The sequence below is a fragment of the Gopherus flavomarginatus genome, chromosome 1, assembly GCF_025201925.1.
Source record: "Gopherus flavomarginatus isolate rGopFla2 chromosome 1, rGopFla2.mat.asm, whole genome shotgun sequence".
In the NCBI taxonomy this organism is placed as follows: Eukaryota; Metazoa; Chordata; order Testudines; family Testudinidae; genus Gopherus; species Gopherus flavomarginatus.
The window spans coordinates 271,280,618-271,307,936 of record NC_066617.1 but is presented as its reverse complement, the minus strand read 5'-3'; the positions used below and the strand labels follow the sequence as shown (position 1 = coordinate 271,307,936).

At 42.2% G+C, this 27,319-nt stretch overlaps 1 protein-coding gene across 17 annotated transcripts in view; it reads right to left on the bottom strand.

The window, feature by feature from the left end:
- DOCK9 (dedicator of cytokinesis 9) overlaps window positions 1–27,319 on the bottom strand; it is a 347,564-nt gene that overhangs the window by 191,080 nt on the left and 129,165 nt on the right. For all 17 annotated transcript variants that reach the window (XM_050946717.1, XM_050946719.1, XM_050946627.1 and 14 more), the window contains exons 6-9: window positions 18,662–18,757; window positions 16,860–16,994; window positions 7,657–7,831; window positions 6,334–6,401 (exon numbers count right to left, since the gene is read on the bottom strand). In XM_050946717.1, the coding sequence (XP_050802674.1) occupies window positions 6,334–6,401; window positions 7,657–7,831; window positions 16,860–16,994; window positions 18,662–18,757 (474 nt within the window). The remainder of the gene's footprint in view (window positions 1–6,333; window positions 6,402–7,656; window positions 7,832–16,859; window positions 16,995–18,661; window positions 18,758–27,319) is intronic.

Below are 27,319 nucleotides of genomic sequence, written 5' to 3'. Positions count from 1 at the left end.
ACATGGTATGGGGTCATCTGCTTCAAATGCCTACCAACTTTCCTGTAAGAATCATCTTCAACTCTGACCCGATGAAAGCAAGATGAAAAGACATGCCCCCCACCCCCAGTCAGTCACCTGTTCCTCACAGGTATCCTACTCTGTAACACACCAAATTTGGGTCTGTGCAGACCATCATAGAGGAACATAACACGTCCAGTGGCGTCTACACTGTCCAACTTATAGCATGAGAAATAATCAATTACCAGCCTTATATAAACTACATGCACAGCACTGGGTTAACTGGCTTTAGCATAAATATGCTTCAGAAGTTATTTGAATGTATTAAAATGTAAAAGAGAGAAATGTGCCTGCATATAAATCTTAAGCCAGGAGCTATTTTGCTTCCACAAGCAGAAAATGAAGGCACTCAATAGCGCCTACTGCCGTGAGAGCTGCTAAGTTTTGAGAGCCCCTGGGCTATCTGGCTGCTTCCATCAGCTCTGTGGTACTGGGAAGCCATCATTTACCTTTACTGACTTCTAAAAAAATTTTTTTTTTTAAGAAGTGAAACAACTTTATAGTTCAGCTATTAAAGCATATCAGTATGCACTATTTTATTTGTACACTTAAGTGCATAAAACTTTATACAATACCTGGTTAGGCTATTAGCAAATTAACTTCTATCACCACACTATACTTTAGAACAGAGGCGGGCAAACTTTTTGGCCTGAGGGCAGCATCCGGTTTTGGAAATTGTATGGAGGGCTGGTTAGGGGACGGGGGTTCTTGCCTGGCCACCACCCCCTATCCACCCTCCCCCCTGGGACTCCTGCCCCATCCAACCCTCCCTGTTCCCTGACGCCCTCCCTGCCACCCCATGGGACCCCTACCCCATCCACACACACACACCCAGCTCCCTGTCCTGACTGCCCTCGGAACCCCTGCCCCTGACTGCCCTCTGCCACCCCATCCAACCTCCCCCCTTTCTGACTGCCCCCGGGACTCCTGCCCCATCCAACCACCCCTTCTCCCTGTCCCCTGACTTATCCCAGGACCCTTGCCCTGACTGCTCCCCGCCACCTCATCCAACCCCCACTCCTTCCTGACTGCCCCTCCGGACCCCTGCCCCCATTCAACCACCCTGTGCCCCGCCCTCTGACCGCCCCAATCCCTATCCTCACTCCTGCTTCCTGACCACTACCCCGAACTCCCCTGCCCTCTATTCAACACCCCCGCTCCCTGCCCCCTTACCACACTGCCTTGAGCACCGGTGGCTGGAGCCAGCTACACCGTCGCCGCCGGGCTCTGCAGCTGCACTGCCCCAGGAGCTCACAGCCCTGCCGCCCAGAGCACTGCACCGGCAGCGGGGTGAGCTGAGGCTGCAGGGGAGGGGAAAAAGCAGGGGCAGGGCCTTGGCTAGCCTCCCGGGACAGGAGCTCAGGGGCCGGGCAGGAGGGTCCCACGGGCCGTAGTGTGCCCATCTCTGCTTTAGAAGATTCTCCCACGCACTTATTTCACTACCCTACAGAGTTTTTAACTCTTCAGAGACAAGAGACTTGTGGAGTTAGGAACTTCACAAGATGGTAAGCACTAAGCGAGGCAGCCTCCATGACAGCTAGAAAGAGTTATGGGTAACAGCAATATCTAATGTATATTTTTTAATTTTTCTAAATCAGCTTATACTAGAGATGCCAGCATTTGCAAATGAAGAAATTTTCAAGTGAGTTTCTAACTCAACTCAACTACAGACCTGCAATTGTGCCTCCATAGGCTTGGCCAGCTGGTCAACTGACTGGTCAACTAACCACCTATTATTTGATTACGGTCAAATCCTGTCATATATTCCAGAAAGAATGCCCTGATACAGGTGGCGGTCTACCTTTATGATTGAATCATGGTGCCATCTGTTAGCAGACTTACTGAAATGTCTTGATCACTCACTTTACTACATGATAATGCTATCTACTGGGAAAGTTGAAAATCTTAATTGACTAGAATCTTCTAGAACAAACGTATGTATTTGTGTAAGTATATCTTTATTTGCATATCATGCCATCAATATACCTGGCAGTTTACAAAGCACATTAAACAAGTTAGAAGACAGGGTCTCTGCCCCAGAAAGCTTACTGTCTAAACAAACATACAGAAATTAACTCAGGAGGGAATGCAGTTCAGTCATTAAACCTCCGCCACCCCCATTAAAGAGAAAAGGGAAAGAGACATTAACCTTCTTGAAGAATTGGCCTGCTGCCTACCCAGAATAAGTGCACTTAAAAATGACTCTTTTACAACGCTATGTGTGTGTGTTATTTAATTTCATTTTTCTTTTCTTTTGTTCAATCTTGAATAATGTTCACATTTAAATGCTAACCTAATATTGTTAAAAATGGTAATAACTATTCTTTCATGTTTTATAACTTCATTTCACTGTGTTTTACATTTTTCTAAGTTGAAACAGTTCCGTTGTTTTTTGTAATTAGGCATAAGTATTGTTATAAAAATTGAGGCCTAGTAGGCCTATTTTAATAGTTAGCCTAACTGGTGAAAAGTGGATAAAGATTCATGAACTGTTACAATGATCTGATATAAAACTGTTTACGAAAAAATGTGAGAAGACGGAAGGCCTGACTTAATTTAAACAGTAAGGATCTACTGATACCACTCAAGGACTTTGTTAACATTATGACTGGTAAACAAGAGGAGCAGAAATCAATGAATCAAAATTGGTGTGTTGGAAATTAGACCTAACTGTGGACAAAAAGTGAGAGAGGATGAGATTATTCCACCTATCACCTTTTTTGGGGCCCTTAAACAACAAACAAAAAACAAACCAAAAAAAGACTTTGAGGAGGAGAAAAAAATGTTTACTATCTCCGTGACTGGAAAAAAAACAGTTGTTGTGACACCAGACCTTGATGTTCCAGTGGGGAAGCTTGACTTTTATTACAGCACCAGTGAGGAACCCAGCTTGACACACATGAGATCCCGCTCTCTTTTCCCATCCCACATGTGCTCCTTTCTGTCCCTGCCTTCCCCATCTTATTCGTGTCCTCCATCTCTTGGCTTTTCACTTGATCTTGAACTGTATTGTGTGGCACCACCACAATGAGACGAGACTGCCTATCCAGCTCTGCTCAGCCTGAAAAGGACAAGTAAATGAGAGTAACCTGACATGACTAATCATATGATGTCACTGACCAGGGACGTGAGCTGGGGTCTAGAGAAACAGCTGTCATGGCCAACCTGCCAGCCCAAAGCATCTGTCCACGGCTGACCAACCATCCTATATTCTGAGAATATCAACAAAAGGTGTATTTCCCTCATATTTACTATCCTATCTTTTCTCTCCCTACTGTGTCTGTTTTGTCTAAATCAGGAAAGTGACTGTCATTTCCAGCTCGGGTCTGGGAAAGCTAATCAGTGTGTCAGAGCTAAATAGAAGGTGGAATAGGTTATTAAACAAAGTGTTAACACGTTTCAAGAGACCATTCAAGTGAAGTGGGAAGTTAACACTTCTGCAGTCATAGGTTAAAGGTAGGTTAGTGGTTACAGATTGTCATAATGAGCCATAAATCCACTGTCTTTACTGAGTCCATGATTTTTACTGCTTCAAAAAGAACCTGAGACAGAACTAACGTGGAAATCTAGAAGAATTCTTTCACCAACTCTGCCTCAAAGAATTCTCTCATAACAAAGATGATACCACCGCAACTCCCACATCCCCACTGACAATCAGAAGAAAAAAGAATCATCTGACTGCACATCCCACAGTGGACAAAACCACATACTTGATCATTACACTCATTGCTTCAGGAAAAAAAATTGTCTGAAATCCTTAAACTACATCCATGACAATCTCTCTAACACTGAGAGGACTGCTATACATTCGCTGAAATCCAACCACCCAATAATGATTACATCAGCAGACAAAGTGGGTACCGTTGTGGCCCTCAGACGTGATGACTACATCAACAAGGCCAACTGACAAACTCTCCAACACCACCTACTGTGAAAAATTCAAAGACACCACACCTAAGAACTTAAGAATATAATCAAATCCTTCCTGAAACAACCCCAAGAGAAACTCTGCATCTTCATCCTCCATGAAACCACCCCGACGACCTTCTACATGCTTCCCAATACACACAGACAAAGGAACCCAGGCAGATCCATCAGATCTAACAATGGCATTCTTACTGATGGAATGTTGGGACTCCTAGAAGTCATCCTCAAACCACTCACCACACAAAGGACCAGTTTCCTCCAGAACACAACCGACTTCCTCCAGAAACTCCACAGCATTAATAACCTCCCTCAGAATACCATACTTGCCACCATGGATGTCAATGACCTTCCTACCCACTAACATCCCTCATAACAGCATTACATCCCACCTCAATTATCCACAAGACCATGGAAAAACACTAGATTATCCACCCCAAACATATTACCAAATACAGCCATTTCTCCTCACTCATAACAACTTTACCTTAAACAACGAACTTTGTCCAAACCATGGGAACAAATATGGGTACTAGTATGGCTCCCCAATATGCTAGCCTCTTGATGAGTGATCTCAAGGAAGAATTTCTGGACAAATGTACCACAAAACCAATCATATACCTGAGATCCAGTGATAAAATATTTGTCCTCTGTACAGATGACCTAAACTCCCTCACAGACTTCCACCACAACTTTAACCACCACCATGCATCCATCAAGCTCTCTCTAGAACACTCCCGCGCTAGCACCAACTTCTGGGACACCATGATCAGCTTCAGCAATAGAACTCTACAGACAACTATATATAAGAAATCCCGGGATCACCAAAACTAATTTCACAGATCAAGTAACCACCCCAAACTTACCAAGCAATTTGTTGTCCACAACCAGGCACTCAGATGGTATAAAATATCCTCTGAGAAGAAGGTCCACCTTAACATATTTAAAACCCTCTTCAAACAAGGACACTTCCCCAAAGAAGTGGATTACGTCATGGAATGGACCACACAAATACCCCGAGAGAACCTCCAACCACACATAATTGGTTCTCATCTTCCACCACACAGGGTTCCATTAAACAATTACAATCCATACTCGATGGGGATCCCATCCTAAAGAAAATATTTCCTGAACTCCCTCTTCTGGCCTTCAAATAACCTCTCAGCCTCTCCAAGGTCATCATCAGAAGCAAGCTCCCCATAGTCTAGGACCCACCAACTCAAAGAGGCACCAGACCCTGCCACAAACACATGCAAAACCTGCAGACATATCTCCACTGCTATGATGGATCAGTAAAAACTCCCCCTCAACAATCCTTTCAAGATCCATGCATCCTACACATGCCTCACATGTGGTGTACCTATTCTAGTGCATCAAATGCCCCAATAGCAACAATGTGGGTGAAACCAATCACTACTCTCTCAAATGAACTCACACAGAAAAATGATAAGACAAACTTCATATGAACGACAGGGCGAACATTTCCAAAAACAATTACTCCATATCTGACCTCTCACTCCTCATCCTCAAAGGAATCTGCACAACACCTTCCAAAGATGAGCCTGGGAGCTTAAATTCATAATTTTGTAAACACTAAGAATCATGGACTCAATAAAAACACTAGATTTATGGCTTATTATAACAATCTATAATCCACTAACCTTCCTTCATCCTGCAGTTTCAGAGACGCTAACTGCCCATTTCACCTTAAATAGTCTCTTACAGCATGTTAGCTTCTTATGCTAAACAATCTATTTTGTATTTTAGCTGTAATCTTGTATTTTAGTTGTCTCTCCTTCACCAACAGAAGTCGGTCCAATAAAAGATATTACCTCACCTACCACACTTTTCTCCAATAGTCAATCAATTTCCATTTAAAAGATCTTTGCGTGATTTTGATTATTTTCCTTTTGTGTGTTTCAATCAATAAATTTCTAACCTTTGGCATTAATTTATAGTGGGTTTGCCATGGTATTAAGAAGAATGAGATTTCTGTATACCAAACCTGAACCTTGTTTAATGATGTTTAACGTTGGACAGTGACTGATCACGTTAACACCTTTAACTCATTGGGCCCATATACTTCATCCAAATTAACATAATAGTATCTATCTAAAGCTTAGGCTACTGGAGACAAAGTCTCACTCTTTTTTTATTACTGTTATTGTTCTAATAAATAAGTGCTTTAAAATATTTGACCATTTTTCACCTTATTTGACAATATCTGACCAGTCAACTGACCGATTATTTCTGGACCAAAAGCCCAACCTTGTGCCTCCATAATTATTAAAATGAGATCTCTCTTATTTCATTCCAATCACTGATATGAGCTTTAAAGGAATATACTACCTTGGAAATTTCAGGAAAGTAGCTATCTATACTGGATAATGAGCTTTCCATTTTGCTTTGTTCATCATCTGCAATTACAAAACAGAAAATTTTAAAATTAAACAGCCATTAACAACTTCAGGAAAATACTTTATTTCCAACAATTATATTATGACTGTAATCACTACTTCATCAACAATAATAAATGTTGATATCAACAAAAATAAGGAGCAGATAATTGTGCAGAAATTGTGCCACTGCCCACTTTCTCATTTTGATTCTGTGACTTCTGTGTTCTTTCCTGTTTGTTGGAGGGTGTAATGCAATTGTTGCAATTCCATAAATGAGTAGTTTGTACCTTCTTTTCCCACATGGACAACAATACACACAGGGTTAAAGCCTGATTAAAAGAAAGGCTTGTGTACATGAGAAAGTCACACCAGGGTAACTTTTTTTTTTCAGCAGAAACTGTCTGGGCCCATAGATAAGTTGTCTTATATGTTTATCTTGCTACCTAAATCATAAAAGTCAGACTGCTTTCCAATTGACTCAACTGTTTTGGAGGGAGATAAATCAATGTAAGGTCCATGTGGAGGCACTGTCATCCTGATATAACTACACCAATTCAGTTAGTCCTCCCACTGCTATCCCACATTGCATCAGTTCACACCTAAAGCAACCTGTCTAGTTACTTCCACACACTCCACTGTCTCCGAGTCAACTGGACTGGATGGACCTTCTCCCATGCGCTCAAATGCTGCCTGAAGTGGTCCAAAAAAATTTGTTTGTGACTCATATTCATTGCAAATGTATCATCACAACTACACTCAGGTCTCCATGCATAAATGGCACGGTCTACTGAGAACCAACTGAATTATATGATATAGCAGAAGGGATCATGGGAGTTTAACCCTAAGTACCACATTCTTCTGAAAATTAGCAAGAATGCATGGAGCCTAGCAATAGCCTTTGACCCCGTGTGTTACCCACACAGAGCGTAATGCACTTAAATACAGGGCTGTGCTGCGTGGATACAATACATTATAAGTGCAGTAGCCTAAACAAGTTCATGCACAGCAATGCATTATTGATTTAGTTATACCGTTTTAATTAAATCAATATAAACTATATTGGTGCAATTTTCTCATATAAACAAGGCTGAAATGGCAAAACTCATTCATTTCACGAGGGCAGGATAAGGCCCATGATCTACAGTATTACACAAAGTGGAAATGATGAAGGCACTAGCCGCCAAGCATGACAAATCCTTACTTTAGAATTTTACCTACACCGATGTTGCTCAAATAAATTTATTATACAGCCACTAATAACAATACTACTTACCTTCATGAGATTCTCCATTTCTTTTTTCTTGCATTGCAGCTTCAAAGTTTAGTTGGAGAATTTTGTTTAAAGTAGTTATCCATTCTTCCATTTCCAGTTCACAGTCGGCAGCTAGAAGATAACTACTCTTGTCTTGCATCTTGAGTTCAAAAGCAAAACGTTTCACTTTGTTGTTCTACAATAAAATAAAAAGACCTTTCCATATTAGCCAGGTTTTTCCACCTCCCTCTTCCTATAAACCAGGACAGGAAACTGTCTTATAGAATGTTTTCTGGGGTTCCTCTACGATTAAAAAAAAATATATACTGCAACAAGTGTAATTTTTCTTTTTCTTTTTCTTTTTAAAGTTATGCTTTCTTTTTTCTACAGCTTCATCTTTGGAAAGATTTTTATAGTGTAGTGACAGTCTAAACCAGTGGTGAGTAACCTGCAGCCCACAAGAGTAATCTGCTGACAGGCCACCAGACAGTTTGTTTACATTTGCATGGCTGCCCACAGCTCCCAGTAGCCGTGGTTCTCTGTTCCCAGCAACTGTGGTTCGCTGTTCCCAGCCAATGGGAGCTGTGTAAGCAGCATGGGAGGCAGGGACATGTTGGCTGCTGCTTCCCACAGCTCCCATTGGCCAGGAACGGCGAACCACGACCACCGGAAGCTGTAGGCAGCCGAGAAAATGTAAACAAACAGTCTGGCAGCTTGCCAGTGGATTACCCTGATGGGCCACACGTGGCTCGCGGGCGGCAGGTTGCCCACCACTGGTCTAAATACTGAAAGCAACTTAATTTACCTATGCTTTTGTTTCCTACCATCGCCCTATTGATGATTTCAAACTAAAAGCAAATGCCATGTGCAAATAGGTAGCACTAAAAATCTCAGTCTACAGGTATTTATTTAAATTGCGTGAATGTCTTCAGTAATAAAATTTGTACAGTAAAAGTTCCCACCTGTACGAATGTCCTTAGATCAAAGTTCAGAAGCAGGAAACCACCTCGCTAACATTTTAGATATGAGAGCCCTTGACACACTGGCAAATAAAGACCAAGAGGAGTGATCTGTTACAGTCGTAAGTCAACTTTTTGAGTGCTCTCTTTTGGCTGTACTTTTTCATAAGCAATGTGTTAGGGAATTAGTCCTGCTTCCTCACTTCCCCAAACAATGCAGCCACCTGTTCTGTAATTATAATCAAGACTTCATATACTCCATGGCCAGCTTCACCTGCATTCTGCAAAAACAGCCTTGGATTCTCTGGTGCAGCCTATTGGAAATTCTGTGGTTGCTTAATTTTAATTAAAAATTTACATTTAATGAATTAAACATGACTATAAGTAATACAATTACTACAATAGCCTTGTTTTTATTTTTATATTAAATTCAATGTCCCCACATTTTCAATATATGCCACAGATCTTTATTCTGATCACATAAAGATAGAGGTCTTAGAAAGAGAAGCTAGAGGTTTTGGCAGCAGAAAAAGTAAGGAAAGGTCAGGTTATTCACTGTACAAGGTAAGCGATCTCTCCTCCTCCTTTAAGCAGTATCCCTTATGGGTGGTCCATTTCAGCATGTGTGCGTGCCCGTGCACTCTTGATCGAAGAATTTTGTCAGCAATGTCCACAGGCCCACACCTGTGTCCTAGATATCCTTGTTCTCTGGGGAGCTGACCTGCTCGATGAGCAGTGTCCGATAAGAGGTGTCCCATGGGGAAGGAGGTGGAGGAAGGAGCCATGGAGAGGAACTGTATTGCTCAGCCCAATCTGACAGTGTCTAAGACCCAGCTGTTGGAGATAATCGAGACTCGAGCATTGTAAAAGCAGGCCAGGCTATCCTCAAAGGGGTGGGGGAACAACTGGGTGGAGTAATGACTGGACCAATGCTCTGGACAAAGGAGTCAAAATGGTGCTTGCCCTGTGCCAAGGGAGGGCATATGGAGTCCTCAGCTTCAGCCCGACTGCTTCCTCTTGTGGGATCTATCCCTCTTTCAAGGGTACACTCCCAAGGACTTCAAGGTAGCCCTGAAAATCTTGAAGGAATGCAAAGTGTCAGTCTTGTCCAAGAACAAGACTTGGCTATCAAAGGGCAAGTCTTCAATGAATTGCTGGACATCCAGAATGATCCTAGATGTTTTGCAACCAGGAAGTCCTCCTCACAGTTACCGCCACAGCCACAAACCTGGCTGAGGTGTTCACAACACCCAGGACAGAATGCAAGAACATTTTGGCCATCAAGCAGCCTTCTTAAATGAACTCCTGGAACTTCTCAAGTGAGGTCTTGGGCAACCGTCCTTGAATTGAGCCTTACTGACCAATTAAGGAAATCATACTTGACCAGCAAAACCTGTTGATTTGCGATCATCATCTGTAAGGACAATGAGGTATAGATCTTCCTGCCCAGAAGATCCACCTGATTGGAGTTTTTGTCCTTGGGGATAGACCTGAATCTTCCCTGATGTGCCCTGTTGTTTACCACCATTATGACCATCGGGTGATGTGAAGCAGGAAGATGACAACTCCAACTCAGAATCAGAGCCCTAGGATCTCGGTGTACATGCGAAAAGTCAACACCAGGCATCACTCTAGCAGATCTGTCAGTGACAGATCCGATTGCACCTCCTCCACCAGGCGATTGACGAGGAGAAGTTCCCTAGCTTCCTGAGTTTGAGGTAGGAATGAGCAGCAGATGGAGCAGCTGGCGCCAACATGGGCTTCATCAAGACAATAGAGACAGCATTGATGCTTGTGACTCACAGAGAAGGAGTGCTGGCATGTAGAACACCTTTTGAAGCCAGCTTGCCGGGACACAGTTCCCATGATGAGGGAGTGCCCCGCAAAAGGAAAAAAGTCCAACAGAGGAGATCTAAATGACTAAAAACTGTCAGACAATTATATACAACTAGAAAAACTATTTGTAGAAAGAATGGACAAGAACTCTTAGCAAGCTAAGAGCACCGAAGAGCAGCAATTCTGATTCTAGCCATGCAGGAGAAAGAGGGAACTGGAGTGGCATCAACCCACACAGACTCTTAAAGCCTAGGATGCATCACATGGCTGACACATGTCACACGTGCCTGTAAACAGACACTACTATGAGCAGTTCCAGCTCTAGCACATGGCATGCATATGCACCCACATCTGGAATACACATAGAAAAGAAGAATATCTAAGTTATATATTGACCTGGCTAAGTGGGATTGGAAGGACCCTGTATTTGATGGAATTTGTTTCTCGGGATTAGAAGGACCCTGTATTTGATGAAATAGGTTTTCAGTAACCACTCAAAGTCTAATGTCTGGGTGCTGAGCCAAGAGCTAGAATGCCTAAGGAGACTGCATTTTTGGCTTCTTGTTAACCAGTGTGGTGAGACACAAGTTCATTTTTGTTACTGGCTTGGGTAATGATAGAGTAACCACCGGTTTATGGTGAGTCTGACCTATTTCTCAGAGGTCTGTCCTCAATTTGATATTCTCAGCAGTGACTCACTGAGGCATATTGACTTATTTTACAAGCTCAAATCAGCGTGGTACCTAAAAGTCAAGTTCTGGACTTTTTTTGTCGTACATTCCTGTTAGTAATTAAGAATTTGCAGTCCAAATTCTCAAGTGCCTTCAGTTGCATCTATCCAATCTTATAGTCTTCAAAGATGCAGCACAAGTGTGACTGGTAGAAATCTGCTTAATTAACAATTATGTTAATATATGAGCCAGAAAAGAATTAACTTTCTCATAGCTGTGCTGGCTCTAAAAAGTTAACAACAGTAGAACTTTATTTCTGTTATGAAAGTAAATAGATACAATTCCAGATAAACAGAGGCAGCAGCTGTGTTGACTAACATGCTACCATTTTTTAAAAAGTCATTACCTTGACAATGACCACAGTTTAAGACCACGTCTTATCCTATCCTGAGCTGTGCAGGTCACCAGAATATGAGTGAAGGAGAATAAAAATATTTAAGTAGTTTCCTTCCTCCTTCTTTACCAAGGACAGGGGAAGGATGCAGGGGTCCAGAACCAGTGCAAATACACAGCGCCTCCCTACAGATGGACACCTGCCCTCCTATAAGATGCCCTGGAATATGCCACTTTTCTGGATGTGCTCTTTTGTTCTGTTTTGTGGCAAGGACTGGTAGGGGAGGGGAAGAGATATACAATGAAATAATTTGGGAGGAACTCTGACGGGATCTTTGTAAAGATTTCAGAAACCTCTCAGTGTTTTTTAATCAGAGGGAATGACCTGGGCCTTAGTTTGCAGGGCATTAACCTAAGAGACTAAAAACAATTGGCTCATTTGGGTTAGATTATTTGTATTTTTATTTAAGTAGTTGAACTACATATTATATGGGCCTATAGTCCATTTGCTGCATGTCACCCATCAATATTATATATATACTAAAGGAATATTTCATCTCTATTCTCAACGTTTTTATACAGTTAATTGAAAAACATTGCAGCATGGGCTCACCAAGATTTTTCTCACTAATACAAGAGCTGATAAGATTAAAGCAGTTGAAATGTGCTCCTTACAAACTTCATAAATAAAGAAAACTTGGTTTTGATTATTTTAAGTTTGGGTGTACAACTCATCATTTTTAAAATTTGTTTTGGTTGCATCCCAAAGGCCATACTCAAGATTGGGGGTCCATTGTGGAAAGCACTGTACAAACACACAGAAGGATCCAGTCCTTGCTACAAAGAATATCTGATTTGAAACAAGTACTCTGTGCCTCTATGCTACAAAGACAGGTATGTGCTTAACTTTACACACTGAGTATTCCTATTAATTTCAATGGGACTACTCATAGTGCATTAAGTTAAACATGCAAAGGCGTCTTTGCAGGATTTGTTGCAGATAAGTTCTTTGAGTTATGGACTGTCTTTTCAGTATATGAGCATACAGTTCCTATCGAACTGAGGACATGTTCCCCAACTGGGCCTCTAGCTAATATTGCAATACAAATACTAAAAGGTATCAAGTGCATACAGCAAATTATTGTAGGCAACAGGGGAGGCAGGACAAGATTAATAGTAATAAAACCATACATCTACACAGGGTCACTGTGTGCACAACCTCATGGTCCAAAATAATATGAAAGGTTTTTTCCCTCCAGCTCCCAAAACTGCTTTTTAACTGAGCTATTGGTTGATTTCTTCCTGGCTTCTCAGCAAAAGTGGGTATTGATGAGAGATTTCATGTTTTTGATATATTTTACTGTTAGTATAGTTAGTTAGTGGCCTTTAAATCCCAAGTGCCAAGACAAATTAGTATGGATGAATGTCTTGTGCAATTTAATTGATTGTAAACTTGCATGAGTCAAAAGTGCAAATCTTAAACTGATGAATATATGTTTTAGTCTCCCAGTAGCAAGACAGTAGTTAAAGTTGTGTCACAATTTTCTATTTTACAGATTCTGTACCTCTGTTTCACCTTTTTACAGAAGTCTTTTTTGTAAACACGCCATGAGGAATTTCCAAATTTCAGCCATTAATAATTATGTATGGCATCATCTCCAGTGTGTATTTTGTCTGAATGTTGTTTTCAGGAAATTTGGGGAAACTGGAACACCAGAAAACCCTGATTTTTGCCCCCCCCCCCCCCAATGCACAATTACTGTCCTCTGCCACTTCCTGAGCAGCAGTACTGAGACATCACAGATTATCAGTCAGTCATACTCTCACTCCACTTCACTGGCATTCTGGGAAGTATCACTAGGGCCAGGGCTGTCATAGCAACAGCTGTCTCTGATAACTGATTTACATCAGACTACACTAACATTATTACAAAGAATGGTCACAGAACTGTCATGAAAGCATATTGTGTTTTCAGAACCTCGCACTGTACTCCTTTAGTTTGTACTATAGTAAGTTACGTGATTTCTTTTTAAAGGGTAATTATTGCTACTTTCCTCAAAAAGGGTTAAATGAAAATAAGATAAAATTACACCTCCTTTTCATATATATTGTTTATATGCTTCTTACAAACTGGGGGCTATAGTTCTTTTAATATTTACATTAAAAAACCAAGAAACTATAAAAGTAAGTCTCTATTCACTCTTGTTACATAATTTAAAAGTATTATTATTTAGAAGTTGCAGTAAAACTGAAGTTTTGTTCATGAATATAGTTTACTTTCAAAACATTGGTCAACATGACAGTGGTAAAATAAGGAACATCACAAAGACAATGATAAAACATACATTGAAGACAAAACATTTGCAAGTGCCTTATTTAAACAGTACATATATAAAATATTTTCAATTTAAAAACTAAGAACATTCACAAATTTTGTTTAACATTAATTAAGTTTGCTTTTATTAATAAACTAAACCATAAAATCAGGAAATAATTAAAAGGTTACAAGAAACACTTGTTAAGAAATGCCAGAATGAATGTTGCTCATGCAACTTTAATTCAGCCCTCTTCTATTATGATACAAGATTTAAAGATTTTTTATTTTATTTTTTAAATACACACAAGACCCTAGTTCATTCAGTGTACACATGGATCTACTCTGAGGATCATTCAGAGATTTGGAGTGAAGGAATAGGTTGTTTGTAGGATCCCTGCCTCCTTTGCTGCAGAAGGTGGAAGGTTTGTAGTGGTTGAGGCAGGAGACTGCAGAAAGAGAAAGGACAGCCTCATGATTAGGGCAGTTAAATGCTGCTCTGGAGACTTGGATTCTATACCTGCTCCTGCTATCGAGTTCTTATGTGATGCTGGACAAACCACTTACACCAAAACTTTCATAGATAGTCACTTCTGTGTGTAATTAAAACTATACCAGAATGCATACACATAAGGTGGGAAATTAAGGTTGCATGGGCAATGTTCATTCAGGCATTTCCGAACTTCAGAGTGCTCGTCTTTGCATCCTTTTAGTCCTTAACTTTGTATTTCCTAATTTATGATTTAGTTTATTGCTGAGAGCAACCTTAACTAAGTATTTTGTTTGTGAGACAAGGTGGATGAGGTAGTATCTTTTATTGGACCAACTTCTGTTGGTGAAAGAGACAAGCTTTCAAGCTTACACAGTGTTCTTCAGGTCCAGGAAAAGTATTTAGAGCGTCACAGCTAAATACAAGATGGAACACACTGTTAAGAATACAGAGTTAACACATGTTGCAAGAAACCACTCGAAGTGAAGTGGGCTGTTAACACCTCTGCAATCATAGATTAATGGTGGGTTCATGGGTTGCAGATTGTTATAATGGGCCATAATATCCAGTATCTTTACTGAGTTTATGATTTTTAGTGTCTATAAAAGTTTTTTTTCCCCTTATGCTAGTATAATTTATTTAAAAAAGAGTCTACAGGCTTACAACCTTAGGTGCAACAGGGAAATGGGGGAATAAAGGCAGCAAGAATATGAGAGTAACCCTCTGGACAAAAGTGCTTAAGCACTCCACAAGGAACTCCTATCCAAGGCTCCTGAACTACAGAGTTGAGACCCTGAGACAGGATTTCAAGAGAAGATACTGTAGAATGGGCAAAAGTAGAGGCTCCTCAGTCATTCACCAAAAACACAGTGAGGACCTTTGTTGGAAAGGTTCAGGAGGGAAGAGGAATTTGCTGCAGATCAAATTTCTTCTTAGTTTGATTTTATGTTAATTTCTGATAGTAAAAAACTTTATAATGGTAAATACTAATAATCTTGACTAAAGCAAGAAGGAAAACTCTGCCATCATATTTATGAACTATTTCTGTCCTTTGGAATCTAAAGATTAGGATGCTGAGGTTTTTTACACACACTAGCTGGGGGGGCAGGACAATGCACTCAGATTTCAGTTTATGTCACTGGGGCCAAAGAGTGAGGAACGAGAGAGTTTGGTTGAAAGGGAGGAGAAACATGTCACTTGGTAGGCAACCTTTCCTTCCCTATATTGTGTATGCTCTTTGACACTTCCCTCTGCACTATATATATTCATGGTGAAAAATTCAAGCCCATCTGTTCCTAGTGGGCCCATGTGCCTCCTCCACTGCCAGCTGCTTCCTACTGAGTCTTAGTGCTCCACCATGCTATGAATTATGGAATATTCTAGACTGCACCCTGCCATCTATATCACAGTACCATAATGAGAATCAGTGAAAGGGACTTATTGTTTAGGGCTTCAGGCCCAGCATCGGCACAACTGAGCTAGAATTTATCATCATCTTAGTCACGGGTGACAAAGAGTTACGGAAAGACAGGGAAAGAGTGAATAAGAGGTACATTGCTAAGAGGGCATCATGGCCAGATGTCTATCTGCCATCTTTTATTTAAATTTGAACCAATCTACAGTTTCAGTAGGTTTACCCTGGACTAACTTTCTAAACCAAGATAATATTGGTATATCACTATATCTGATCAACTTGATGCATAAGTAATTGTGTTACAACTACAAGGTTTTTACAGACAAGTTTACATTACTGATTTATTCAAATATTTTTTGTGCTATTTGGAAAATAATTTTGGGTGGAACTTTTTAAGCCTCTATACGAGTTTATACAAGGAAAAAAGGAAATACATATACAAAATAATTTATAGATGTATTCTTTCCACTAAGGTTACTATGTCCAGATTTAGTAATTAATGCTAAGAGCTTAAAAACCCAGTTATCTCCAGGTCTGCTCTGCCTAACAAAACAGATACATGCTGTACTGTAAACATATAACACAACTCCATGAAAACAATCCTCTGGCACTTGCTACTAGCAAAACTTTTTGGCCAAAGAGTTATATCTTTTCCTTCAAACATTTATTTTTAAAAAGTAAAAAGGTCAAGTGAAAGCATCTGGAAGGGTGGCTGTGAATATGATGCAACTCCCACAACTAAAATCCCACACAAGAAGCTATGCAAAACATTCTACAGCCCATGTAACTATACAAATGTAATAGAACTTAATGTTACGCTTTCATTAATTTTCCATGCTTTCTCCATGTATTTGTCTTGCTGCTTGCCTCCATGTGTTTCTTATGAACATATCACATAAATCAGTGACTTTGTCCATTTTCAGAAACAACCACTTTGAAAATTTAAAACACAACCTACAAAATCTAACTACTTTTCTTCCTAACATGTAGCGCACCTGTCTGTTTCTGTGACTATTTAAAACGTATGCAGCATGTGTTTAATAATTATATCCCAGGATAATTGTGTAGATTTTTGAAAAATTCTGGTCTAAAATTCATCATCTACATACACAATATGTAAAAAAACAGACTGTGCAGTTATATTTACCTGAACCACCCCCATACAAGAATCCAAAAATATTGATCCTTTTGGCTCTTTAGATATTTTCTCATCTTTGTAGAAATTGAGATTATATGATCCATCACCAAGTTGGATTAAGTGGAAAAATCTTCTCTTAAATGACTAGTTAAAAAAAAACAACGCAATGTTAACAGCAGTACTATTAATTTCATATTTCAAAATTCATACACTTAAAATCCGTACCATACTCCTCACTTATCGTCCTAGTTATGTTGTTGAAAAATACAACTTTAAGCAAAACCATGTTAAGCAAATCCAATCTCCCCACAAGAATTAATGTAAGGGGAGTGGGGAGAGCGCTAGGTTCCAGGGAAATTTTTTTCATCAGACGAAAGACATTATAAATATATACACGGTATACGTTTTAAATAATTTTAAACAAAAAATTAAACATTGTACTCACCAATGATGATTGCGAAGCTTGGCTGAGGTAGAGGCGTAGGAGGGCTTGCCCCATTCCGCCCGCCCAAGGCTCCTGCGGGGGGGCAGGATGAGGGGTTGGCCCATTCCGCCCCCGCCCAAGGCTCCTGCGAGGGGGCAGGGTGAGGGCACGGGGGCTTGGCCCATTCCACCCACCTAGCAATCCAACTGGGGAGCAGGGTTCCTGCCCGCTCCACAGAAGGAGCCCCGGGCGAGCGGAACAGGGCAAGTCCCTACACCCCAATGCAGAAGCCCTGGGTCGGTGGAATGGGGCAAGCCCCCATACCCCCATCTCACTCCACGCAGGAGTGCCACGTGGATGAAATGGGGTAAACTCTCGCGTGCCCACCCCACTCGCCTGCTGCAACACCTGGCGGGCAGAGCGGGGGGAGCCAAACAATGTTGTAAGGCAGGGATGGGCAACCCTTGGCATGTGGCCCATCAGAGTAATCTACTGGCGGACCACAAGACGTTTTGTTTACATTGACTGCACAGCCCCCCACAGCTCCCACTGGCCACAGTTCACCTTTCCCGGCCAATGGGAGCTGCGGGAAGCCAGGGGCCAGAGAGCCATGCCTTGTGACAGTTAAACAAAATGTCTCGCAGCCCGCCAGCAAATTACCCTGATGGGCCATGTGCCGAAGGCTGCTGGCACCTGTTATAAGGGAACATTGCAGGACTTTAAAGGAGTATGTTCTCTAACAGATCAGCGTCCATAAATGAAACAACGTTAACTGGGAGGACATTAAGTGAGGAGTTCCTGTACTTGCTTTAATTATGTAATACACCATCAGTACACATAGCTTAAAGACAGAATTTTTTTTCTGTTTAACCTATATAAACACTGCAATAAAATTACATCCATTTAATTTTCCAACAGGGGAAAGTTTCATTATACTGAAAAAATAGGGATGGGAGGGAGCAATTTATGAATGGTATCATGATATTGGTTGTAAGTTTAAAGATATTTTTAAATCAGCCCCAGCACTTAAAAACTAAACACGTATAAAACATACATTATATAAATAATAATATGAATGACAATGGATTTTAAGGTTATATTCTGAAGTTTCTATAGAAAGTGCATCATGGAGTTCTGAAAGTGACTAAAAATGACACCTACTTTCTTAGGAGACCTACTTTAAGAGTGCATGTCTTCAGGAGTCTTCTCTGCTTAATTTTATATTTTGCTACTATAAGGTAAGCAGAAGCTTCCTCTTCTTCACCCTATGTTCTTTTTAACAAAAGCAAAGTATACACATCTACTTTTCAGAGAAGAATCATACTGAAATAGTAAATTTCTATAAACAGTCATCTTTTAGCGTGGCACAGGACGTTAGTAAACTTACCCTCATAGTCACACTGATTGCACTATTCATATTGCCTTTGTACAGCCATCCTTGTTTAGTTATCCCACCCTTCTGAGATCCTAGAGATGCTGCATCCTAAAACAAGATTGCACAAACTGAAACTGCTTTCCATCAACAGTTGTTGTTATAGGTTATCGTAACACTTTATGAACTTTCATATACTTTTTACAATTGAACTTACAATTAGGGTAAATCTGTAGCCCAATTATCACAACAATCTTCAAAACTCCATTTTAAGATTTTACACTGTTGCCTATTACCATTGTATCTTAGCACCTTTCACATAAAATCCATTAGCAATAGTTAAGTCCTTAGTGCATTTCATGAATCCTGATTGTTTTCTATTTGCAGGATATAGAAACTTTGCTTGGGAAGGGCTGGTTGTTTTTTTTTAATTTTAGTTTCAGGTCTAATTTGTTGTTGTTTTGGGAGGAGGGAATGTATGTCTGTATTGTGGAATGTCATTCTTGTTATGGTGGAAAGGTTTTGTCAAAGAGGTATGTTTTGCAGCATTTCCTAAAGATGGTCACACCATAGATTCATTTACTTCCTCTGGAAATTCATGCCACAGGTGGATCCTCTCCACCACAAATGATTTGTCCCCAGCTTTCACACACTTTGGAACAATGAATATTGAAAGTCCAGCAGACAGGAGCATAGGATTCAAGGATTCATGGATGAAAATACGTTGTAAATGTAAATAGGGCTTGACCCATTAATTGCTTGGAAGATTATGACCCAGGACTTAAATGAATACCAGAAGGAGCATGGGCCTGATTTGTTTTCACATAGCACAAACTGGGAGAGAGGGGAAAAAGGGAATTGGAGATATACCTATCTCCTAGAACTGAAAGGAACCTCGAAAGGTCATCAAGTCCAGCCCCCGCCTTGACTAGCAGGACCAAGCACTGATTTTTGCCCCAGATCCCTAAATGGCCCCCTCAAGGATTGAACTCACAACCCTGGGTTAAGCAGGCCAAGGCTCAAACCACTGGGCTATCCCTCCCCAACCAACATGCATGTGAGAATGCCTGGAAAATTCTTCAGCTATACAAAGCTTTAAGGACTGCAAACTTGAGTGTCCCAGATGACATCAGTTGTCCCAGTGTAACATAAGAGATGAGGTACCTCAGATAAACAGAACCCAAGCTATCAAGGGCTTTTGGGTTTAAAACCAAAACCTTGAATTGCGCCCCAAAATTAATTTTAAAAGAGAACATTCTAAGGAGCACAAATGTAACAGGCACCAAACAAGAAGCACTGTTAAATAAGTCACCGCTAGCTGAAGCTTGAATGATCTTCAAGGGTTGCATCACATATCAAGTTGAGGTAACCTATTCTGGCAGGACAAAAGAATGAATGAATAGGGACTAGAAGGAGTAGTTTCAGCCCTCTAGAATGGCACAGAGAGGAGGAAAATACTCTTTGTAACATATTTGGATATCAAGAAGTAAGCCAGCTATCAAGTGGGCATGGGATGGAAGTTTGTATATCTACAGGGGACTGTTTCAAATTAACATGGTTTTGTATCAGAGACAAAAATAGAACAATAATTATTCTTTTAAAAGCTCCATTAATGTGCATATTTATTCGGCTAGCAGCAGCCTACACGTGTGCCAGGAGCCACAAAAATGTGCACAGAGGGCTGCACAATTAAATCTTAAATCTTTATATTTATAAATGCCAGTCAGCATGATTTTATGGTGGTGGCAGTCCAACAGTCCCCCAAAGGACTACTGTTCTCTCTGGGTAGGTCTCTGTTCTTTCCTTTTCTCACTGAGGAGCTTGCCTGCTCCTGGTCAGGCCCCTAGTCCCAGTCACCCATAGCCTGTTGCATCATAGGAGACCTACCATCAAATGTTAACATTCAGTAGCCTGACTCAAAATCTGGTAATTCCCTGTCCACTGCTTTGAAAAGTACTTGGGTATCTCAGCACTAGTATGTTATAAATACCTCAGTAAGTCATCTGGGGAACACTGTTTCCAACTACAAGCTCCCTCTTTTCTCTGGCACAAATTAAGAGAAGGGGGTATCTAAGGGCTTGTCTACATTTGAAATGATACGGCAGTGTAGCTGCATCACTGTAGCACTTCAGTAGACACTACATACGCCAATGGGAGGAATTCTCCAATCAGCAGAGGTAATCCATCTCCCTGAGATTCAGAATTCTTCCATCAACCTACCACTGTCTACATCAGGGGCTAGGTCAGTTTAACTACAGCACTTAGGGGTGTGGATTTTTCACACCCATGAGCAACTTAGGTGAGTTGACCTAACATTTCAGTGTAGACCAGGCCTAAATTCTGACCTAAAACAACTTTGTTTTTCTAGTTCCAGGCCTCTGTTGAGCTGAGTTTGCCAATTCTGCTGAACTGTGAATATCTTTCTGGTAGAAATGGAATTATTGCGTTCACCTAGTCAATCATTTGAAAGTTTGAACTCAGGTCTCCAGAGGAGAAAAGCCAATGAACTTTTACACTGCTCCATCTGTTAATTCAAAGGAAGGCAAAGTCCCTGGCCAACAGCACAATGCTTTTGCATTGAAAATTCGCTTCCTGTTTCCTACAGATTATAGGCTCATTTCCCCATTTGTATTGTTGTTGCATGCTAGGTTTATGTTTTCAATGATTTTTCCACAATAAGATCCAAAGCCTACTCCTGAACAGATTACTGTTCCAACAATCACCCACACACTAACTTCATTCCTCACTCTCAGGCTGATTTTAAAATTCATCTACATCAAACAGCATTTGCCATCCGTTGGCTCAATTGCTTGAATTATCCAAATCCTTTTATTACAACATGTGCGGTTTTTTTTTCAGATTTGATGACAATGATACTTATTTGCTCTTCGTTCAATTTTTCCATTATCTGCAAACTTTTAATTTTGTTTTATACATCCCCTGTAAAACGATTTTTAGATAAAACAACTTTTTTTTACCCACAAAAAAGCCTGACAGTCCAAAAGAAGAAAAACCTCTTGCTCTATTTGGTCAGTTTTATCCACGAAGTTGTGTATCATTTGGCACTTTTTTTAAGTGCCCACTGAAGTTATTTTTTCTGGATTTCTTTTCCTATTACTATTGTTTGTAGAGGCATTTATGTATAAACAGACATCGTCTATAGTGACTGCCATTCCAAATTTTATTATACTCCAGTATTTGAGTTCTAGTACTTTTCCTTCACCTGTTTAACTTTAGTAGGAAATACAGTAACAACTGCAGCAAAGTTTATGTTTTCTTATTCACACTAGAATAAGCTCCTTCGCCACCTGATTCATTTAATGGTATCTAAACAGCTTTTGTGGTGATGAGCTGTGATATCAGAAATGCTAAACTTCAGAAATAATAATATTTAGGTCTTATCTCATCTCAAAGAACTCTAAAAAATATTCCCATTTTACAGATGGGGAAACTTGGGCACAGTTAAGTGACGTGACTTGCCCTAGGTCACGAAGCACATCAGTGCTGAAGCAGGAATGGACTTCAAAACTTCTGACTTCTCATCCAGTGTCCTATCTACTGAATCACTATGCTTAGATTATTGCACCACTGAGTCAATCAAAGACTGGTTCTATTTTACACACATAATTAGTGATTATGAGTATTTTGGAGATTAAAAAATACTATGTAAGTAGTGAGCATTACTATCAGTAGTACTTATATCAGAAATACAAAATTGAGTTAGCTTACTTGAAGGCTTTCGCATTACTATAAGAGATTTGAAATATTTGTGAGACAAGAAGGCATCAGCTTCAACATTCAATCCCTTGTGCTAAAATATACCACGGTAAAAACTATGTAGTGCAAACAGTCAACAGAAAGAGTTTGTTTGTTGAAAAGCATATTTTGAAATTTGAAACCTATAAACCAGTTGGCACTACTGAAATCACTGTTCTCAGGAAGCAGAGGATTGGAAGAAAAATAAGTAAAAAGGTTTCAGCCACTTTTGATTAGTTCCTGCTTTCTCTGACACTCTCAGAGCTGGTCTACATACAGACTTACACCAAAATAACTAAATATTTTATCTCTTTGTTTTATTTTGTTACTCTGGTGCAAGTGTGTGTGTGTGGACATTCTTATTTTGGAATAAAACTGTTCTATTCCCACTTTGCTTCAGTTGTAAGTTAAACTGAAATGGAACATTTATTCCAAAATGAGTGTTCACACACACAATTGCATGAATGCAAATGATGTGAATTAAGAAGTTTAGTAATTTTGGTGCAAGTCTGTGTGTAAACCAGCTCTCACCCGTTATAATCCCCTCACCTGCAACATAAACCCATTCTCTCTGCTATCAGAATTTCTCCTCCATACGTATGACAGACATTGGGAACACAAGACTAGTTAAAAACCAGCATCCAGTGCACTTACAGATTTCCCACTTCCAAACCTTTTTAAAGTCTAAAGTGACTATTCAATTAAATCTCAGTTTTTACTTGATATAAACATTTAAGAGACTACTTCTAATGAAATAATCTTACAGAATAGAAAAAGACAGTTACTCAGCTTTGTGACTGTTGTTCTTTGAGATGTGTTGCTCATATCCATTCCAATTAGGTGTGCGCACGCTGTATGCACGCTTGTCAGAAGATTTTTACCCTAGCCACAATAGGTGGTCGGCTGGGCGCCCCTGGAGCGGCGCCGCCATGGCGTCGGATATATTCCCCTGCCGACTCAATGGCCCTTCAGTTCCTTCTTGCTGGCTACTCCGACAGAGGAGAAGGAGGGCGGGTTTGGAATGGATATGAGCAACACATCTCGAAGAACAACAGTCACAAAGGTGAGTAACCGTCTTTTCTTCTTCGAGTGCTTGCTCATATCGATTCCAATTAGGCGATTCCCAAGCCTTACCTAGGCGGTGGGGTCAGAGTGAGATGTTGCAGAATGCAAAACTGCTGAGTCAAAGGCTGCATCATCTCTGGACTGTTGAACCAGAGCGTAATGAGAGGCAAAGGTGTGGACCGAGGACCAGGTAGCTGCGCGACATATCTCCTGAATAGGTACATGAGCCAGGAAGGTGGCAGATGAAGCCTGAGCTCTAGTAGAGTGAGCTGTGAGGTGGCTCGAGGGAACATGAGCCAAGTCATAACAAGTACAGATGCACGCCGTCACCCAAGATGAGATCCTCTGGGAGGAGACAGGCAGGCCCTTCATTCGGTCTGCCACCGCGATGAAGAGTTGGGGCGTTTTATGAAAGGGTTTTGTGCGCTCGATATAAAATGCGAGCGCTCTATGGACATCTAGGGAGTGCAATTGTTGCTCCCGTCATGATGAACGTGGCTTCAGGAAGAAGACCGAAAGGAAGATGTCCTGGTTTACATGAAAGGCCAAAACCACTTTAGGAAGGAAAGCCGGGTGTGGTCGCAACTGCACCTTGTCCTCATGAAACACAGTATATGATGGGTCCACCGTGAGAGCTCGAAGCTCAGAGACTCGTCTGGCCGATGTAATGGCTACAAGGAAAGCTGTCTTCCAGGACAGGTATAGTAGCAAGCAGGTTGCTAACGGCTCAATTGGGGCAGACATGAGTCGGGTTAGAACCAGGTTGAGGTCCCAGGTTGGGGTGGGGCGTCATACTTGGGGGTATAGGCGCTCCAAGCCTCCTTGAGAAACCTAGAAACCATAGGGTGCGAGAACACGGACCGGTCACTTTCCCCTGGGTGGAAGGTAGAGATGGCCGCCAAGTGCACCTTCAATGATGATATCACTAGGCTCTGCTGTTTGAGATACCAGAAGTAGTCCAAGATGGTGGGGATCCAGGCCTCGGTGGGAGTGACATTCTGTGTTTCGCACCAGCAGGAGAAACGCTTCCATTTGGCCAGATACGTTGACCGTGTGGAAGGTTTCCTGCTACCCAAGAGTACTTGTTGTACTGAGGCAGAGCAACATAACTCGGACTGGTTTAACCACGCAGCAGCCATGCTGTGAGGTGAAGGGACTGCAGGTCCAGGTGGCAAAGTCTGCCATGGTCCTGAATTATGAGGTCTGGGCCAAGAGGCAGGGTAATTGGGTTGGCTATCGACAGGTTGAGCAGCATGGTGTACCAGTGCTGCCTGGGCCACGCTGGAGCGATCATGATCAAGTGAGCTCTGTCCCTGTGGAGCTTTATCAGGACCCTGTGAACCAGCGGGAACGGTGGAAAGGCGTAAAACAGTTGGCTCGTCCAAGGCATCAGGAAAGCATCCGAGATCAAGCCCGGGGAGAGGCCTTGGAAGGAGCAGAACATCTGACATTTCCTGGTCTCGTGGGAAGTGAAGAGGTCTATACAGGGAAAGCCCCACTTCTGGAAAACGGAATGAATAATGTCCAGACGAATCAACCACTCGTGAGACAGGAAGGATCTGCTGAGTAGATCTGCCAGAGTGTTCTGAACGCCTGGGAGAAAAGATGCTACCAGGTCTACAGAGAAGTCCCAGAGTTGGATGGCTTCCTGACAAAGGGGGGAGGACTGTGCCCCTCCCTGCTTGTTTATGTAATACATGGCCGTTGTGTTGTCTGTGAACACTGAGACACAGCGGCCTTGTAAGTGCTGTTGAAATGCCTGGCATGCGAGGCGGACTGCTCTCAGCTCTTGGACATTGATGTGCAAGGCCAGCTCCTGAGATGACCAAAGGCCTTGAGTGCGAAGATGTCCGAGTGGGCACCCCAGCCGAGAGATGAGGCGTCCGTCGTCAGGCCATGGAAGGCTGGGGTGGGTGGAACGGCATCCCTGCACACACCAGGGAGGGTGTCAGCCACCAGTGGAGGGAGCCTAGGATGCTCGGGGGAATGGTGACTATCATGTCTGTGGCGTCTCTACCCAGGTGGTATATCGAGTTGAGCCAAGATTGGAGGGGACGGAGGCGGAGCCCGGCGTTTGGTCACGAACATACAGGCAGCCATGTGACCCAATAGACCGAGACAAGTGCAAACCGAAGTCGTTGGGAAGTTTTGTAGGCTTTGGATAATTGTTATCATCGCCTGAAACCGAGTCAGTGGTACGCAGGCTCTGGCGAGATTAGAGTCCAGGTTGGCCCCAATGAAGTCTATCCTCTGTGTGGAAACCAGAGTGGATTTGTCTGTATTCATCATCAGGCCTAGACGTACGAATAGGCCCTTGACGATGCCTACATGATGGGTGACTTATGTCTCGGGGGTCCCTCTGATGAGTCAATCGTCTAGATACGGAAAGACGTCTATCCGGCGGTGGCGGAGGGAGGTGGCGACTACAGCCATGCACTTTGTGAATACTCTCGGTGCTGCAGAGAGGCCAAACGGTAGGACCGTAAACTGGAAATGCTGACGGTTGGCTACAAATTGGAGGTACCGCCTGTGTGGAGGATAAATGGCGATGTGAAAATATGCGTCCTTCATATCGAGGGCGGCATACCAGTCTCCAGGATCCAAGGATGGGATGATAGTCCCCAGGGATACCATGCGGAACTTCAACTTTATCATGAACTTGTTGAGTTCTTGCAGGTCAAGGATAGGTCTGAGACCTCCCTTTGCCTTGGGGATTAGGAAATAGCGGGAGTAGAACCCCCTCCCCCTTTCGTCTTCTGGTACTTCCTCTTGGCTCCCATGGTAAGAAGCATGCGCACCTCTTGTAAGAGGAATTGCTCGTGAGAAGGGTCCCTGAAGAGGGTCGAGGGTGGAAGAGAGGGGGCGAAATAAACTGGAGGTGGTACCCAAGTTCCACCGTGCGAAGGACCCAACGATCTGAAGTTAGCTGGGACCACGCAGGGACGAAAAAGGAAAGGCAGTTGGAAAAGGGAGGTAAAGGATCCTGGAAAGGAACTGGTACGCCGTCCTCGGGCGCACCTTCAAAAGTTTGGCTTTGGCCCCGTAGGTGGTTTGGAGGGACCTTGATTCTGGCCCCCTTGGGGTCCAGACCGCCATCTACGATTGCCTCGGCCGAGTCCTCTGCCGAAGTCCTGTCTCGGTCTAGGCAGGGGATAAGGGCGGTGACGCTGGGGACGGAAGGACCTGCGCTGAGTCACCGGGATGTGAATCCCGAGGGAGCGCATGATGACCCTGTTGTCCTTAACGCTCTGCAGCCTGGGGTCAGTCTTTTCAGAGAATAGATCTTGACCATCAAAGGGCAGGTCCTGTATGGTGATTTGTAACTCAGGTGGAAGGCCTGAGAGCTGAAGTCATGATATCCACCTCATGGCAACACCTGACACCAGGGTCCTGCTGCGTCCAGGGAGGCATGGAGACAAGTTCTCGCCACCTTCTTCCGTTCCTCCAAAAGGGCAGCAAACTCTGGGTGGGAGTCTTGGGGAATGAACTCCTTGAATTTCTCCACTGCCGTCCAGGTGTTATAATTGTACTGGCAGAGCAGGGCTTGCTGGTTTGCCACCCTGAGTTGGAGGCCCTCAGCAGAGTATACCTTGTGGCCCAATAAGTCCACACACCTAGCCTGCTTTGATTTTGGAGCAGGAGCTTGCTGGCCATGGCGTTCCCTTTCATTGACTGATTGCACGACAAGGAAGCAGGGAGCACATACAGGTACTCATACCCCTTAGAGGGTACCATGTACTTCCGCTCAACTCCCCTGGCCGTGCGCGTAATAGATGCTGGAGATTGCCAGATGGTATCAGCGTTTGCTTGTATCGTGCAGATAAACGGCAAGGCCACTCTTGTGGGGGTGTC